The sequence below is a fragment of the Peromyscus maniculatus genome, chromosome 1, assembly GCF_049852395.1.
Source record: "Peromyscus maniculatus bairdii isolate BWxNUB_F1_BW_parent chromosome 1, HU_Pman_BW_mat_3.1, whole genome shotgun sequence".
In the NCBI taxonomy this organism is placed as follows: domain Eukaryota; kingdom Metazoa; phylum Chordata; class Mammalia; order Rodentia; family Cricetidae; genus Peromyscus; species Peromyscus maniculatus.
Genome location: NC_134852.1, coordinates 86,479,878 through 86,494,708, shown reverse-complemented (window position 1 = coordinate 86,494,708; position 14,831 = coordinate 86,479,878). Strand labels below are relative to the sequence as shown.

The following is a 14,831-nucleotide window of genomic DNA, read 5'->3' as shown; positions in this document are numbered from 1 at the left end:
CTAGACTTGAACTTGTGGCAATCCTCCTGCTTCTGTGCCTAGCTGCTAGGATGATAGGCATGTACCATTAAAGGTCTGGTGTTTAAGACTTCAGTAAAAAATTGAGGTGGGGACCAAATGAGAGGGCATGTAGAGGGACCACATGGCTGCTGTCTAGTCACTGCTAGTCGACAGCAGAGCTTGTGGCTAAATAGTTTACCCCAAAGGGATAGGGACCGTCTTTATTCATATGCCTGTATGAAGCCTGTGACTTTCATACTCCAGTTTAAAAGTAGAGGTTTCATCAAAGCAGGCAGTGGCTTAGAGGAAAATCATTCTAGAAACATGGGTTGGTAGAATCAGAAGACAGCAAAAGCAATTCTTTACTTTACGGGTCATTTTACCGGGACCAGATGTCTGATGCAGTGAACAGACACTTGATGGTGTTTCTCAATACGTTTGAGACATCAGTCGTCTAACAGATGCCAAGCGTGACTCCAGCAAGGAGCCTGATGCTTGCATGTGCACGGCTTGTGTAACCTTCAGCTGCTTTTGTAGGAATGAATGACGGGGGTCTCAGCTCCAGGAATTTGGGCCACCGAGTCACTGAGAGAGAAAATGACAAAACTCCGAGTCATTTTCTTTCATTGTTTTTTAAAGAACTCACAGGGACAGCCCAGGGAAAACTCAAATCAGATGGGTATATGATGGAAGACCGGCTCTCATTGTAGTCCACCCCACCAGATGTTTGTGAAATCCCGACACAGAAAAGTAGGGCAAGCTGAAAGATCAGCCAGCAGAACAATCCCTGTCTCTGAATTAATATTGTTCCAAATATTTGGAAGCAGTTCACCATTTAATTTTATTCAATTTAAGGCCCCAAAGCTGTGCCTAATGAATGCAGTGCATGCAAATGACTGAAATCACCAGAAAACCACGGGAGCATGAGGGAATAATGGATGCTAGATATTTCACACATATTATAATGAAGAAAAAATCTTTCTGATGCAGGCTACTGTATAAATATACCAACGTCTGTCCCTCTTTCCTGGTCATCCATTTGAGTTTGACTCCTGAAAAGTTTTCGTCAACTTTGCTTCTAATGATGCCAGAACTGTGTTTGGACTTGCAGAGAGGATGTGTAAATATTGCTATGGTTTTCTCTTCCCCTGACTAGTGCTACTCCCAGGAGGAAGTAAAGGTTTTTTAATTAAAATTCAAACCAACCAACCCCAGTGAGACAAGGAGAGACCAAGCTATGCAAAAGGAGGCTCTGTGGAGTATACTGGATGAGGTGTGAGTGCCCTCACTCTGTGGGGTGTTCAGGATGTGGTCAAATGTGCTTAAGGGGCCACATCTCAGCACCTGGACTCCTGCTTCGCTATCACTGTTCAGGTGTGCATCCAGTAGGAAATGTCTGTAGGCACAGCAGATGTGGGTTAGACGTCCACTGTTAGAAATAAGTTGAACCATGGCAGAGAGTCGTAGCAAACTCAAGATGTAAGCCTCCCAGCATGTGAGCCAGCCCCAAAATGTTCTTTTAAAACTAAAGAAGATTTGTATCCAAGTAGTTACTATCTTCTAAATGTTAGGTGTGGGTGTATTTATTTCTCAAGCTTTATCTAGAAAAACACTGATTGGGCTGTTTTTAGATAAGCCCCCAGGAGTATTGTAACCTCAGTCTTTGCTTTTCAAAAGCAATCCATCCATTTTATCCAGCAACGATCACACTAAATGTCACGTAGTTACCTCTGAAAACGTTGAAGCTGGTCTTGAAGCAGGTGAGTCATTATGGGTTGCCAGGAATGGGCATGCAGAGCTAGCTTGCAGGGGACCATTGCCTGTATTCTGTAGCTGTGAAGACTCATTAGGATAATGAGATGGTCAGGGTTTGAACTCTGACCTGTGTGACTACAAAGCCCAAGCTCTTCCCATCGTGTTGTGTTGCTGTTCCTTAGAAGAGGGGAGTTGGCTTGGGTAAACTAGTACAGCCACTATGGGAACCACAACAAAGTTTCCTCCCCCCACCCCAAAACAAAAACAAAATAGGGCTCTCCGATGACTCAGTTATACACCATTCCTAGATGTCTACCCAAAGGAATCTGACAGCATACAAGCCGGGTATGGAGGTGCGTGCCTGTCAAAGGAAAATAAAAGGGAAAGGTAAAAATAAGACATGGATACTGATTCTTTCTGTTTCTTCTAGATCAAGTCTTACCATGTAGCCCAGGCTGGCCTTGGACTTGTAGTAATCCTCCTGTCTCAGCCACCTAGATATTGAGATTAGAAGCTTGTCCCCGTGTTTGATGGGATGTTGATTTTCTTTTTTTCTTTCTTTTCTGTTTTTATTATTATCAATTTTTTTCACATGCTGACTACAGTTTTCTCTCCCTTCTCTTCTCCTGTTCCCTCCCCCACCTCCCTTCTACTCCCCTCCCCACCCACCCCTCCTCCATCTCCATTCATAAAGGGGCAGGCCTCCCATGGGAGTCAATAAAGCATGGCACATCAAGTTGAGGCAGGACCAAGCTCCTCCCCCTGCATCAAGGCTGGGCCAGGCAGCCCAGCATGGGGAATGGGTTCCCAAAAGCCAGTTCAAGCACCAGAGACAGGTCCTGATCCAACTTCTAGAAACCCCACAAACAGACCAAGCTACATAATTGTCATACACATGCAGAAGGTCTAGGTCAGTCCCAAGCTGGCTCCCTAGCTGTCCGTCCAGAGTCTATGAGCTCCCACGAGCTCAAGTCAGCTGTCTCTGTGGGTTCCCCTGTCATGACCTTGACCCCCTCCTGGCTCATACAATCCTTTCTCTTTCTCTCTCTTCAACAGGGGCATGTTGCTTTTTCTATTTGTATATTTATATAAGGCTCTGTAAGTATCAGGCAGGCCCAGGGCTCAGGGCTTGTCAAAATGCAGACTTCCAGCTCATCCCAGACAGCCAGGGAGTCTTGCATTTTTTGGCAGCGTCTCCCAAAAGGCTTCAGTATCCTTGAGTTTGAGAGCTGGTTCTTCAGTTTCATCTACAGCGGGGAAACCTAGCCCACAATCCCTCTGCTTCTTTTCAGGCTGGGGCTTCAGCATGGGGACCAATTACCACTTCCACAGCTGGAGAGTGTTTGTCATCGTCTGTGTCCTGCCCTGCACGGTGTCCATGGTGGCACTGAAGTTCATGCCAGAGAGCCCCAGGTTCCTGCTGGAGGTGAGTCTTCACCAGCTGCAGGAGTCCTGACCTCCTTCACGCAGTCCCTGGCTGTGTGTTCTCTCCTCATTGCATGCTGCGTGCACACTGTCCCTTGTTTATGGCCTTGCTTATCGTTAAATCTGGCTCCCTTCCTCTTGGTGCTGGTGGCAGGTCATGGGTTGGAGCTCACGGTGAAATAAGCAGGGACCCTCCCTCAGGCTGCGAGGGTATTGAGGGACACTCCTACGTTGCCTCCTGGTGCCTCCTCCTCACAGAGGTCCTGAATAAGAGATCCTTCATGTTTTCACATGCTAGTTTTTCCCCCCTGTGTGGCCCCATTGAGCTCTTTGGTAAATCTTGTCACTGTCCCAGGGCCTCTATGACTCTTGGCTCTGCAGGGCCTCTACCCACTAGAAAGTTTCCAATGATCTTAGTAGTTTTCAACTCTGGAGTCTTTTGTGCCTGCCGTGTTCAGACAGTGGGAGCTGGCTTTGAGGGACAGCACTCAGTCTCATACAGCCTCAGTCCTCAGATTGGCCTTCTCATTGATTTTTGCAATGATGACCCATGTTGAGTTCCCTCTAGCATCCCACTTAGTAGTTACATGCAACAGGCAGTTTTTAATCAAGGTCATTGGAAGATACATCCTTTATCTACTCATTCTTTATGGATGCCCCATGAAAACACCAGAGAGTAATGTCAACAAAGTTGTCTCAAAGTTCCATAAATGAGAAGCATAAACTGAAGGTACCAGCGGGGCTGGATTCCCTCTGAAAGTTGCAGGCAAGGAGCCTTTCCTGTTCTTCACAAGGATTCCAGTCATACTGGGTTGGGGACCCATCCTACTCCAAGATGAACTAATGTTTACTAATCCCGTCTGCAGCAGCTTTCTGTGAAAAGGGCCATTCTGCAGTGCAAGGCCAGTGTAGGGGTAGTACTTAGGACCTCACACATAATATATTACGTTTTTGCTTTGTCTCATCAGTGAGGAGCATGGCTCCTTCTCCATGATCCACTCAACTTCACACTGACCGTAATTATCCAGGGTGATAATAACATGTGCCACTTACCCTTTGACTTTACAACCTGGTTGTCCTTCCAATGCTGACTGGGGACTTGCTGTGGGCTGCCATAGTCCTCACCTGTGGCTAATGGGTCCGTGTCCAATATTTCAGACCCAGCATGCTGTTTAGGGGTATAAGGCCTTCCATTCCAATGAAAAGAAAGCATCTGCAGCCATGAACATTCATGTCTCTGTCTTTGACTTTCCAGATGGGCAAACATGATGAAGCCTGGATGATTCTCAAGCAAGTCCATGACACCAACATGAGGGCTAAGGGGACCCCCGAGAAGGTGTTCACGGTAAGTGGCCAGACTGTACCAACAAGGTGCTTTGCCACTGTGTGGTTCTGTGGTTCAATCAACTTTGTTGAAAGAAAAGTATTTGCTTAATATTTTTATTACTTCCATACCTGGAAGATCCCTTCACTAGAATTATTCTTGGTATTTTATGTGTATATGGGTGTGGGGGGGCATATGTTTGTGTGGCTGAGTGGGTATGTATGGAGGCCAGAGATCACCTTTGACTGTCTTCCTCAGTCACTCTACACCTTGCTTTGCATATTCATTTGTTTCTTTGTTTTTAGACAGGGTCTCTCACTTTTTACTTGGATTTCGACAAGCCGGCTAGGCTAGATTACCAGCAAAAGTCAGGGATCTACCTGTTTTTCCCCTCCCTAGCACTGGGACTATAGGGACACTCCATCATACCCAGCTTTCTTACTGTGGGGTCTGGAGAATCAAACTCAGGTCCTCATGTGTGTGTGGCAAGAGCTCTACTGACCAGCATCTCCTCAGCCTTAGTCTTTGCACTTTGGTGGCCGTCTTTCTAGATTTTTCCTTAGGTAATATTATTAGAAAATTATAATAGAAAAAAAGCTAACTAGGGCTGGCAAGATGGACAAAATGGTTCCATGGGTAGAGGTGCTTGCATGCAGTCTGATGACTTGAGTTCAATCCTGGGATCCCACGAGGTGGCAGGAGAGAACTGACTCCTGAGAGTCATCCTCTGATGTTCACATGTGTGCATGCAGTCATACACACACACCCCCACACACCCACATACACATGCACACACGCATGCACGCATGCATGCATGCACGCACACACGCATGCACACACTCGCCAAACCATCAAGAAAGAAAAAAAAAATAACTATGACGTTGGAGAGATGGCTCAGTGGTTAATTGCAGTTGCTGTTCTTGCAGAGGACCGGAGTTTGGTTTCAAGCCCCCACACAATAGCTCACTGTAACTTCAGTTATAGGGGATTTGATCCCCCCTCTTTTGGCCTCTATGAGCACCAGGCATGCATGTGGTACATAGACACAGCTGTAGGCAAAAGACAGCCCCCACCCCAACAAAGTGAAAATGAGTGAATTTAGAAAAAGAAGACTACCTATATCCCTGTGAACAGAAGTACACAGGAAGGTTTGTGTATTGCATTTAGCAGCAGGTACCAGCATTTTGTATGTGGCCTCATAGCATTCACAGTCACTGTTCCTCCCCATTAGCCTCTTACACCATCAGTTTAATGAATGATGCCATCGTTTCCATGAATGTCAGTGCTCAGAACATTAACACTGCTTTCAACATGTCCCTAATGTCGGAGGTTCATTTAAACTCTTTTATTGCTTTGTTTCTATAAATACCTTTGTGATGAACCTTCTCATCCATGTAGCTACTTTCCTTTCAAGTTCTGTAGAAATAAAATTACTGGCTCAGATGGCATCGATTTGTTTATTGTTTATTTCATTTTTTGAGATGATATTACAATCAGATTCCTCCCCCATTCTCTTTCCTCCCTCCAAATCCTCTCATATACTCTTCCTTGCTCGCTTTCAAATTCATGACCTCTTTTTTTTGTTAGTTGTTATTACATACATACATATACACATATATATTTCTAAATACCTAAATCTAACCTTGAGATGAATTCTCAAATTACATCTCGTTAGAGTCACGTTATTCTTCAAAACTATAAGCAGCAAGCTGCCCATTTTTCTACACCCTATCACCACTGACTGTTCCTGGGTTTAGCAACCAGGAAGTGGTAATTTCCATGAAGATGTCCCTTACAGAGAGATCTGTGCGCTTACTTGCCATGCTTTGTAGCCAAACACAAGCAAGGCTTGCTGCAGGCGGCTCTTCACACCTGCACTTAAAAGGTCTTTTTAGACCCACTTTAAATCTGTTTCCTCCGAGAAGCCCTCCTGGATGAGCTCCCACCCTACTCCCATTTCCCTGTGAACGTGCTGCTTCTAAAACCCTGGATTCTCAGGCGGCATCACGTGGTGGCACATGGGTTTCTTCATGGGGAAGGCAGACAATCTGTCTGTGCAGCCAGTTACTACAGAGATTAAACAAAGCACCGGAGACAGTGCCTGCCTTGGAGTATTACAAAATATTAACAGTCATGAAAAATGTTATGACATATATTTTGCATAAATGAGCTCATTACACTCTTTATAGAAAACCGCTTAATGGCATGCTTGCCCAGTTCTAATGCTCCTAAAATATTTCAAACAATAAGCATTTGATTTTACTTTTGATTTAAAACATTTATAAACATGTCTATTGCATATATTAGTGACACGCCCATCCTCCCCTTCTCTCTTCCCCTTCTATTACTTCGGTTTCTTCTCCTAGACACTTTCCCTTGTGCTTTATGAGACCAATACTTTCATAACTAAAATTTATTACCAAGCACAAACCACACATACTCCAAATGAAGATGTTAAGGGTCAATGGCCCTCCTGGTCTTCTAGCCACACACACTCTCTCTCTCTCTCTCTGATGGACTGTGATGCATGGCTGGGCAACAGTTGCAGGAACAGCCAGGTGTTAGGGAAGACCCCCTACCCACTGCCATCATCCATCATCCCGAAGCCCTCTACCCTGCCATGCTCCACAGCCTGGGCAAGTCCAAGCTCCTCGTGTTTCCTGGAGATGTTTCCATGGCTCTCTCTCTCTCTCTCTCTCTCTCTCTCTGCTTCCAGTCTCTGAATCCATCTCAGTTGCAATGACTTTTGGACCACATCCACCTGGTGTGGGGCACATATCATCCCGACAGCCACCCATTACCTATGGCAAGCATTTGTGAATTCAGTGGTCGTACTGAAAAGTTGACGATAATGGAAATTATATCAGAAGACATGGCTTTGCCCTTCTTTTCTTCCAACCCTTCCCCTTCTTTACCTCCTTTTGTGAATTGATCTTCTCCCCTCCCCCTGCCCGCCTGCCTCCACCATGCTCCGAATGCTCCAAAACAAGAAAACTTCCCTGGTGCATGCAAGTGTGAGTGTGTCTCTGAGATTCCTCTCTATATAGCACATGGAAGATTTATCATAACTCCAGACTCTCTTAAGAAGAGTCGTGATAGAAAGTTCGTGTGTGTGTGTGTGTGTGTGTGTGTGTGTGTGTGTGTGTGTGTGTGCATCCTTTATTCCCAGAGACTATACTCTCTGGATTCTCTGTTACACTTGGTCACCTTTCACACAGAAGCCTCTCCCAGGGCAACCGGACGGTGGCTTCTATAAGAATATTTCTGAAAAACTGGCTTGGCTTGTGAGACCGGCTGTCCTTTGTAGAAAATCGATCCCACATTCTCACTTGACAAAGGGCGAAGAGATAAGCTCCCGCACATTACAATTAGACTTTTATCTGAACAGACAGTGATTTGTGAGTCTGCAGCTCCACTCCTGAGGTGGTTGGGATTCCGTTGTGGGAATTCAGGAGAAAGTCTTCCTAGGGAGATGTTAGGACATTCAGCTAGTTCCTCTGCTCTTTCTAGGAAGTCTGGGGGTGATAACCACCAAGCACTCCAAAGTCTAAAGGTACACGCTAAGCCGTTTACTTCAGGGCCATTCTTTATGTTAGGGATGGGAGCCCACTAGGGAGAAAGTCCATGGAGAGGAATGCGCAAGGCTCTCAGATGCTGGAATTGTGTCTCACCCCAACATGCATGCCACGCCTAGACCCAAGGCCTCACATCTGCTTTTAGTGTTTTTTACCTAATAGGAAAGTGGAACTAAAAGATTATAGTTCAGTGTTCCAAACTGCCTTGTTGGTCATGAGCTGTGCTGCAGTGGATAACTGGGAAGTCCAAGAAAGAGGAGAGAAGGGCAGAGGGAGGGAAGAAGAGAAGGGGAGAAAGAGAGATGGGAAGAGGGGAGAAAGGATGCAGAGGAGGAAGGAAGGGAAGGAGAAGGAAGGGAGAAAGGGGAGGGGGAAGAGAAGGTGGAAGGAAGTGGGGGAAGGGGAAATGAGGGGAAGGGGGAGGGAAAGGAAGTAAGAAGGGAAGGAGGAACAGAGAGTTGACTGACCTCAGGCAGCTGGGCTGACAGTGGCCATCAGTAAGGGGTGCATACTCAGCCCACCAGACAGAGCCACCGGCTGGTCCCTGTGTGTCCCCTCAGTACAGAGCCACCAGCTGGTCCCTGTGTGTCCCCTCAGTACAGAGCCACCGGCTGGTCCCTGTGTGTCCCCTCAGTACAGAGCCACCGGCTGGTCCCTGTGTGTCCCCTCAGTAAAGCGCTCCTAATGTGCTCAGCAGCCTAAGCAGAAGAGCAGATCATCTCTGAACCTGTTAGGCTGAACGTCCACCTCTCGTCTGACCCATGAGCTGCAGGTTTTGCAGCTCTGGTATGTGCCTCCCCCTCCCGTGATTGGACACCCACAGCCAGAAGCTTTCCCCGCAGAGAAACCTTGGGAGGGTCGGGACTTGGAGCATTCTGCTAAGAACTTGTGTTCCTCAGGGTAAACGGGAACACAGGCCATATGCTGTTCTTCGTGGAACCAAAGAAAATGTTCTAATTAACGGTAAATTAGAGCAGTTGTGCTTGAAATCAACACGCCCACTCTCCAAAGCCTGGGAACAGGGTGTTATTTCCCCAAGGAATAAAGCAAAGAAAATTTACACCCCAGTGGCTACTTCGGTGATTTGGAGTGTGGTTGATTAGGGGCTTTCTAATCTGGTGTCACCCTTTTCCTTTGGCCCCCTTTGGCAGTAGCGGGTGCTGTGATGTCCGTAGGGTTAGATGATTTGAAGCCCTGCTCCACCTACTCCCGCCGAGTCCTTCTGCAGAGACTTCTGTGACACTCGCCCAGTTTCCCAGGCTAACCCCAGACAGAAGAGCATTTTCCAAGGCTGTGCAGCCCGGAGGCCCAGAGAGCACAGATGTGGCTGTGAGCACATTCCTCAGCAGGCATCTGGCCATCCTGAAGGTTACCCAGCTCCATCTGAGTTTCTCTTTGGAATCTTCACATTCTCAGTTCATTGGCAGAAGAAAGAGATGGAGAACTCAGACCTGTGTTGTATCTATTCAAATGCTTGCTTAGAGGACCAATAGAACTGTGTTTGAGCTTTTTGAGCCTACCCGTCTTCTGGTCCTATGAATTTGTGGAGAAAGTCTGTATTGTCGACCTGGATAACTCCAGTAAAGGAGTTTGCACAGTCAGGAGTCTCCTTAGCACTGATTAGACCTGCAATTTAATGATCGGTTTAAGGGTCATGTTTCCTTGAAAGTCTCTGTCTTGGTGGGTGAGGGTTGTTTCCACAGGACTTTCCATGTTTTCACAGCCCTCAAGGGCAACACAGAGCTATTCCACTTTACCTGACTCCAAAACTCATTTGTACCAAGAAAACTGGGATGTCATGGAAACCATGATTACCCTTATTCTGTTGTGTTTTTAAAACATATTAAGTAGCAGCACCCCCCCCCACACACACACACACTGTTGCCTGGCTGTGTTCTAAACTTCTGTGATGTTTATACCCACGAGTTATACAAGCGTGAATTTTAAGGCAACATCATCTTTTGTCAGTCAACATATTACAGTCCCCGTAATACATATTTCTCAATGGCTTGATGTACCGAAGAGATTCTAATTCATATTGCTTGCAGTCAGATGTATCCATGTGGGAAGGTTCATTCTCACACACGGCAGCATGAGAGCTGCCATGCAAATCTTGATTAAAAATCATAGCCAGGGGATTGTCAAACACTTTTTAGATGCTAGATAATTCAATAAAGTCAATTACATTAAACATTGAAAAAAAATAATAAAGGTAAATCGTGTTGAGAAAACCACATCCATCTTTGCTTTCCAGGTTTCCCATATCAAAACACCCAAGCAAATGGACGAATTCATTGAGATCCAGAGTTCAACTGGAACTTGGTACCAGCGCTGGCTGGTCAGGTTCATGACCATTTTCAAACAGGTACGATCTACGAACACGTATTTGGAGGGGAGGCCGGCTCCATGGGAGTCTGTTATTTCAGTGGGGGAAGAGTCAGGACAACACAAGCATCCTTAAACTAAGGCAGCATATGGAGAGAAGGCAGCCCCAGGGAGGTGTCTGCGCCATGCAGGGCCACCTCTAAACTTGCCCTGTGCCTAGAGACATGAGTGCTTTAAACTGTAGCGTCTTTGTCGTGCTGTTCTTTCTCAAGGCCAAGGTTTTGATAATCTAAGCAAGCATCCTTCTCTCCAGCAACTTCTCTTTAAGTAATCCCCAGGAAGGACGATGTGACAAAAATAAATGACGCTGGGATTTTAAGTGACTTTGGGAAGGAATCGTAAACAGTGATTCCATTTCTCCAGGGGTCTTTCAGGCAACTTCTACTGAGACTCAATGGGTTCATGCTTTATGGTCAACAGACATTTGAAGTATCACCCTGCCGTGGGGCAGGGGTGGGGTGGAGTGGGGTGGGGTGTAGAACTGATTGCTGCAGGTTACTGAATGCTTTGGAACCCAAATTTGGTGTGCTTTTGATCACATTTATCAGAATTCCATATTCAGGGCAGGGATGGGGCATCCGGGGAGAGGGGATATTCCAGGGCTGTTGATGTTCAAGGCTGGCCAGAAAGAAAGGATGGGCTTGCCTTGTTATGTAGACAAGGCTCCTTCCTTTAGGAGAGGGTGGGCTACCCCTCCTCTGTGATGTCCTAGGCACTTTATTAGCAAATCTGAGGAATGTGCTCTCACTGTCACCGGTCCCTTCCTTTAACTGTCCTTCTTTGGTGTGTGGGTCTTAGGTCTGGGATAATGCCCTGTACTGTGTGATGGGGCCCTACAGAATGAACACCCTGATTCTGGCTGTGGTCTGGTTCACCATGGCGTTAAGGTAAGTGCCATCTCATGTCCGTCCCTCTGCAGCCTGGCTTATAGATTGAGGATTATAACTTGGCCTAGCGCAGTTAGCATCAGAGTGGATGTTTTGGGCCACAAGTCACGAACAGCCCCATCTAGTGGCTTCTGTGAACAGAAATCTCTCTTACACCAACAAGAGTCCTTAGAATCATCAGCAGGAGGAGGCGTTCCAACCTCAGGCTAGTCTTGCTATGATTGTGGAATGCCTACAGGCTTCTCGTGGACAAAACAAATGTCTGAAGGAAGAAGAGGCTGGCTCTTTCCAGCTTTCTCTTCTATCCACACTGAGGTAGAGCTGACATGGGTATGTTTATGGTGTAAACTGAATTCTCCAGTGGACATAAGCTTTGTGAAATAATCAAGCTAATGGTAATGTGCATCACCTCAATATCATCACCATCACCATCATCTTCTGCTTCTCCTCCTCCTCCCCCCAACACCAAAGATTCCCCGTTAGCAGAATTGAAGTAAGTACTGAGTGTTGATCGTGAACTGATTGCTGTTAGCTGTAATTGTTAATTATTGAGCTTCTGTCTTTGAAAACCAACGGCACTTTTCTCAGAAGCCCCCAGCCTACGTTTCCTTTTGTGCCAGTAGCCAGATGGCAGTCTCCTTTCCTGTTGCTGGCTAAGGAAGTGAGACTGGCCTGTCGTTTTCTACTCATTTGGATCTACCCCCAAGCTGAAGATGCTTGTATTTTCCTGAAGGCTGATGTCTGAATAAAGTTTCAGCTCCTGACATACTGTTTCCCACAACACAGAAAACAAATAAGCAAGCAACAAAACAAAACAAAAAATGAGCCAGAGCTGGCTCTGGCCTTAAATTGCAGGCTGGTGTCCCAGGCACTTCCTAGCTTCAGAGAGTATCACCTTGCTTCCGAGATGGGCTCTGGAGGCAAGTGCAGCACTCAGAGGCTGTTCAGCTGTGCACACAAAGAGCATCCAGTACACAAGTGCTCAATTAGCAAGACTGTAAACTTAGATCTGTTAGATTGCTTTGTTCTATTGCCTGTGACCCTCAAGCAACCCCTTCACCCCAGGAAAGCAAGTGGGCTCTAAAGCAGGGATCTAACAAGGCAACTCCACATAGTTTATCTGGTAGTTAAAAGGAGGTTTATTTCTGGGTAGCTTTCAACCAGTGAAGAGGTTGGTTACGGGATCTGGGAGAGGTGAGGCGCAGTCCAGCATGGTTCTCTGGAGGACTCTGACTTGGTATGCAATCCAGTATCCAGGATCATGAGGAGCCAAGAGGGCCAGCACATACGCATCTCTGCTCTTAAGGGCTCCTGTCTTGGCCATGCCCCAGGGGCAATCATAGGCTTGTGTGGCAGTTACCAGCTGCCTCACTAGGGGCAGTGCTTCAAGATCAAAGCTGTAACAGCTACCCACTAAAGGGCTCTAGTGATCTCTTTGATTATGGGGTGAATATGGGCAAATCTAATGTCATTCTATACCTGGATGGAAGGGATGGAAATCAGCCCTTCCAGACTCAAATCTATTGAAGGTAGAGGAAGCCTGACTCTGCTACTCTCAAATTATTTAGTTCCAACATTTCAGAAGCCAAATACAGTGAGCACTAAGATTCAACAAACCAGCAATTTAAAAAGTGTGCTTTATTTATATTTATTTATGTTGAATTTAATTTCCTTGAATAGGTAATACACTCCAAATGTTGGAACATTAGGGAAATCTTGCCTCTGTTCCCTCCTCTTCCACCCACTCCCTTCTGCCTCCACTATATAATCATCTTTTATTTCCTGTTTATCACTTCAGTGTTTTTTTTACAAATGTAAGCAAATGTATACAGATACCTGTAGAAGTTTCCAAGTGTCTACATATATATGTGGGTGTTTCCCAAGATGTATGTACGTATGTAGATATTTCCTGAGATCTATGTGTGTATGTAGATGCTATCCAAGATCTATGTATACATGTAGCCATTTGCCAAGGTCTCTGTATGTATGTAGCTGTTTTTCAAGGTCTGTGTGTATATGTATCTGTTTTCCAAGGTCTGTGTGTATATGTAGATGTTCCCACGGTATATGATATATGTATATGTGTAGCTGTTTCCCATGGTATATGTATGTATGTAGCTGCTTCCTGAGTTCTATGTATATTATGCAGATATTTCTTTCTCCTTTTCTTATTCAAAGGAAAACATTTTTGCATTTGCTCATTGTATTCAATCATGTATTCTGAATATCAATCAACACCAGTCAACTAAGGTTTTGTTTGCTTGCTTTCCTCCCTCCCTCCATCCATCCCTTCTTGGTTCCATTCTTCTTTCCTTTCTTTCTTATTTTGAGATAGGATTCATGTAGTCCAGGCTGACTGGAAATTCGCTATGTAGCTGAGGCTGTCCTTGAACTCCTGATCCTCCTGCCTCCACCTGCTAAGTGCTGGAATTATAGGCATGTGCTACCTTACCTGGCCTTGCCTTCTTTGCAGTGGAACAATATGTCTGAATAGTACCTGACACTATGCTATCACCCATCATTAACCAAGTCTTCCTTTCTAGACTCCTGGGAGTTTCCAGATTTTTGCTATTGTACACAGTGCTACAATGTCTAGTCCTGTGTGCAGGACACTTTACATTGGGACTGTTTTGTCGGTAGACTAGAGTCATGGAAGTGTGATTCAAGGGTCAAAAGAGATAAAGCCATCAGAAATATTTTTAGGCATTAGTAAACTTTCCTCCATGTATGCTTTTCTTGACATGAATGGAATGGAGCATCTTCTCTGCTGGTCTAATGTATCTATTGCTTTGAGTTGACATCTTAGGGCTTAGGGTACAAACCATAAGTATTCAAAAGGAGAACTTTTACAATTTTATATTTCTATGTTTGTTACATGTGTAAAGGTGGTGTGTGTAGGTATGTTCATATAGTGTGTGTGCATGCGCCAGACAAGTTGAGTGTCTTCCCAAATTGTTTCCACTTTATTTTCTGAGGCAGGGTATCACATAACCTGGATCTTGCTGATTGGTCTAGTTTAGCTATAGTCCAGCTAGCCAGCTTGCCCCAGGGAAACCTTGACTTTATCTATCTAGATGGGCCATCTTGTCTACCCAACCCTATGCTGGTACTAGGGATCTGAATGTCCATGGTGAGTCCCCATTCCTGTTTCTTTCTCTCATCTGACCAGGTTGTGTAAGAGCTGCTAAGTCAGTGGTGATGAGCATGTTGTCTTGCCCCTCACTCTCGCAGGAACATCTTTACTATGTCCCTTTTTACTATAGTTCTGGCTTTTGAGTTAAGATGTGTTTCCTGTAGGTTAAGGAAGTGTCTACCAGTCCATAATCTATTGGTAGTTTTTTAAAATAACAAATGAGTTTTTAATCATTAATTAATTAATTAATTTCAGAATACCATTTTCTTCTGTCTCTTAGATGTGATGATGTGATGAATTTCATATTCTATTTTCAAATAATGAACTGAGTTACTACGTTAAGTCTG

The 14,831-nt window shown here is 45.3% G+C and overlaps 1 protein-coding gene across 4 annotated transcripts in view; it reads left to right on the top strand.

Moving 5' to 3' along the window:
• Sv2b (synaptic vesicle glycoprotein 2B) overlaps positions 1 to 14,831 on the top strand; it is a 190,296-nt gene that overhangs the window by 150,788 nt on the left and 24,677 nt on the right. For all 4 annotated transcript variants that reach the window (XM_076545192.1, XM_015996650.3, XM_006970049.4 and 1 more), the window contains 4 exons: positions 3,048 to 3,181; positions 4,436 to 4,525; positions 10,334 to 10,444; positions 11,263 to 11,351. In XM_076545192.1, coding sequence (XP_076401307.1) covers positions 3,048 to 3,181; positions 4,436 to 4,525; positions 10,334 to 10,444; positions 11,263 to 11,351 — 424 coding nt within the window. The remainder of the gene's footprint in view (positions 1 to 3,047; positions 3,182 to 4,435; positions 4,526 to 10,333; positions 10,445 to 11,262; positions 11,352 to 14,831) is intronic.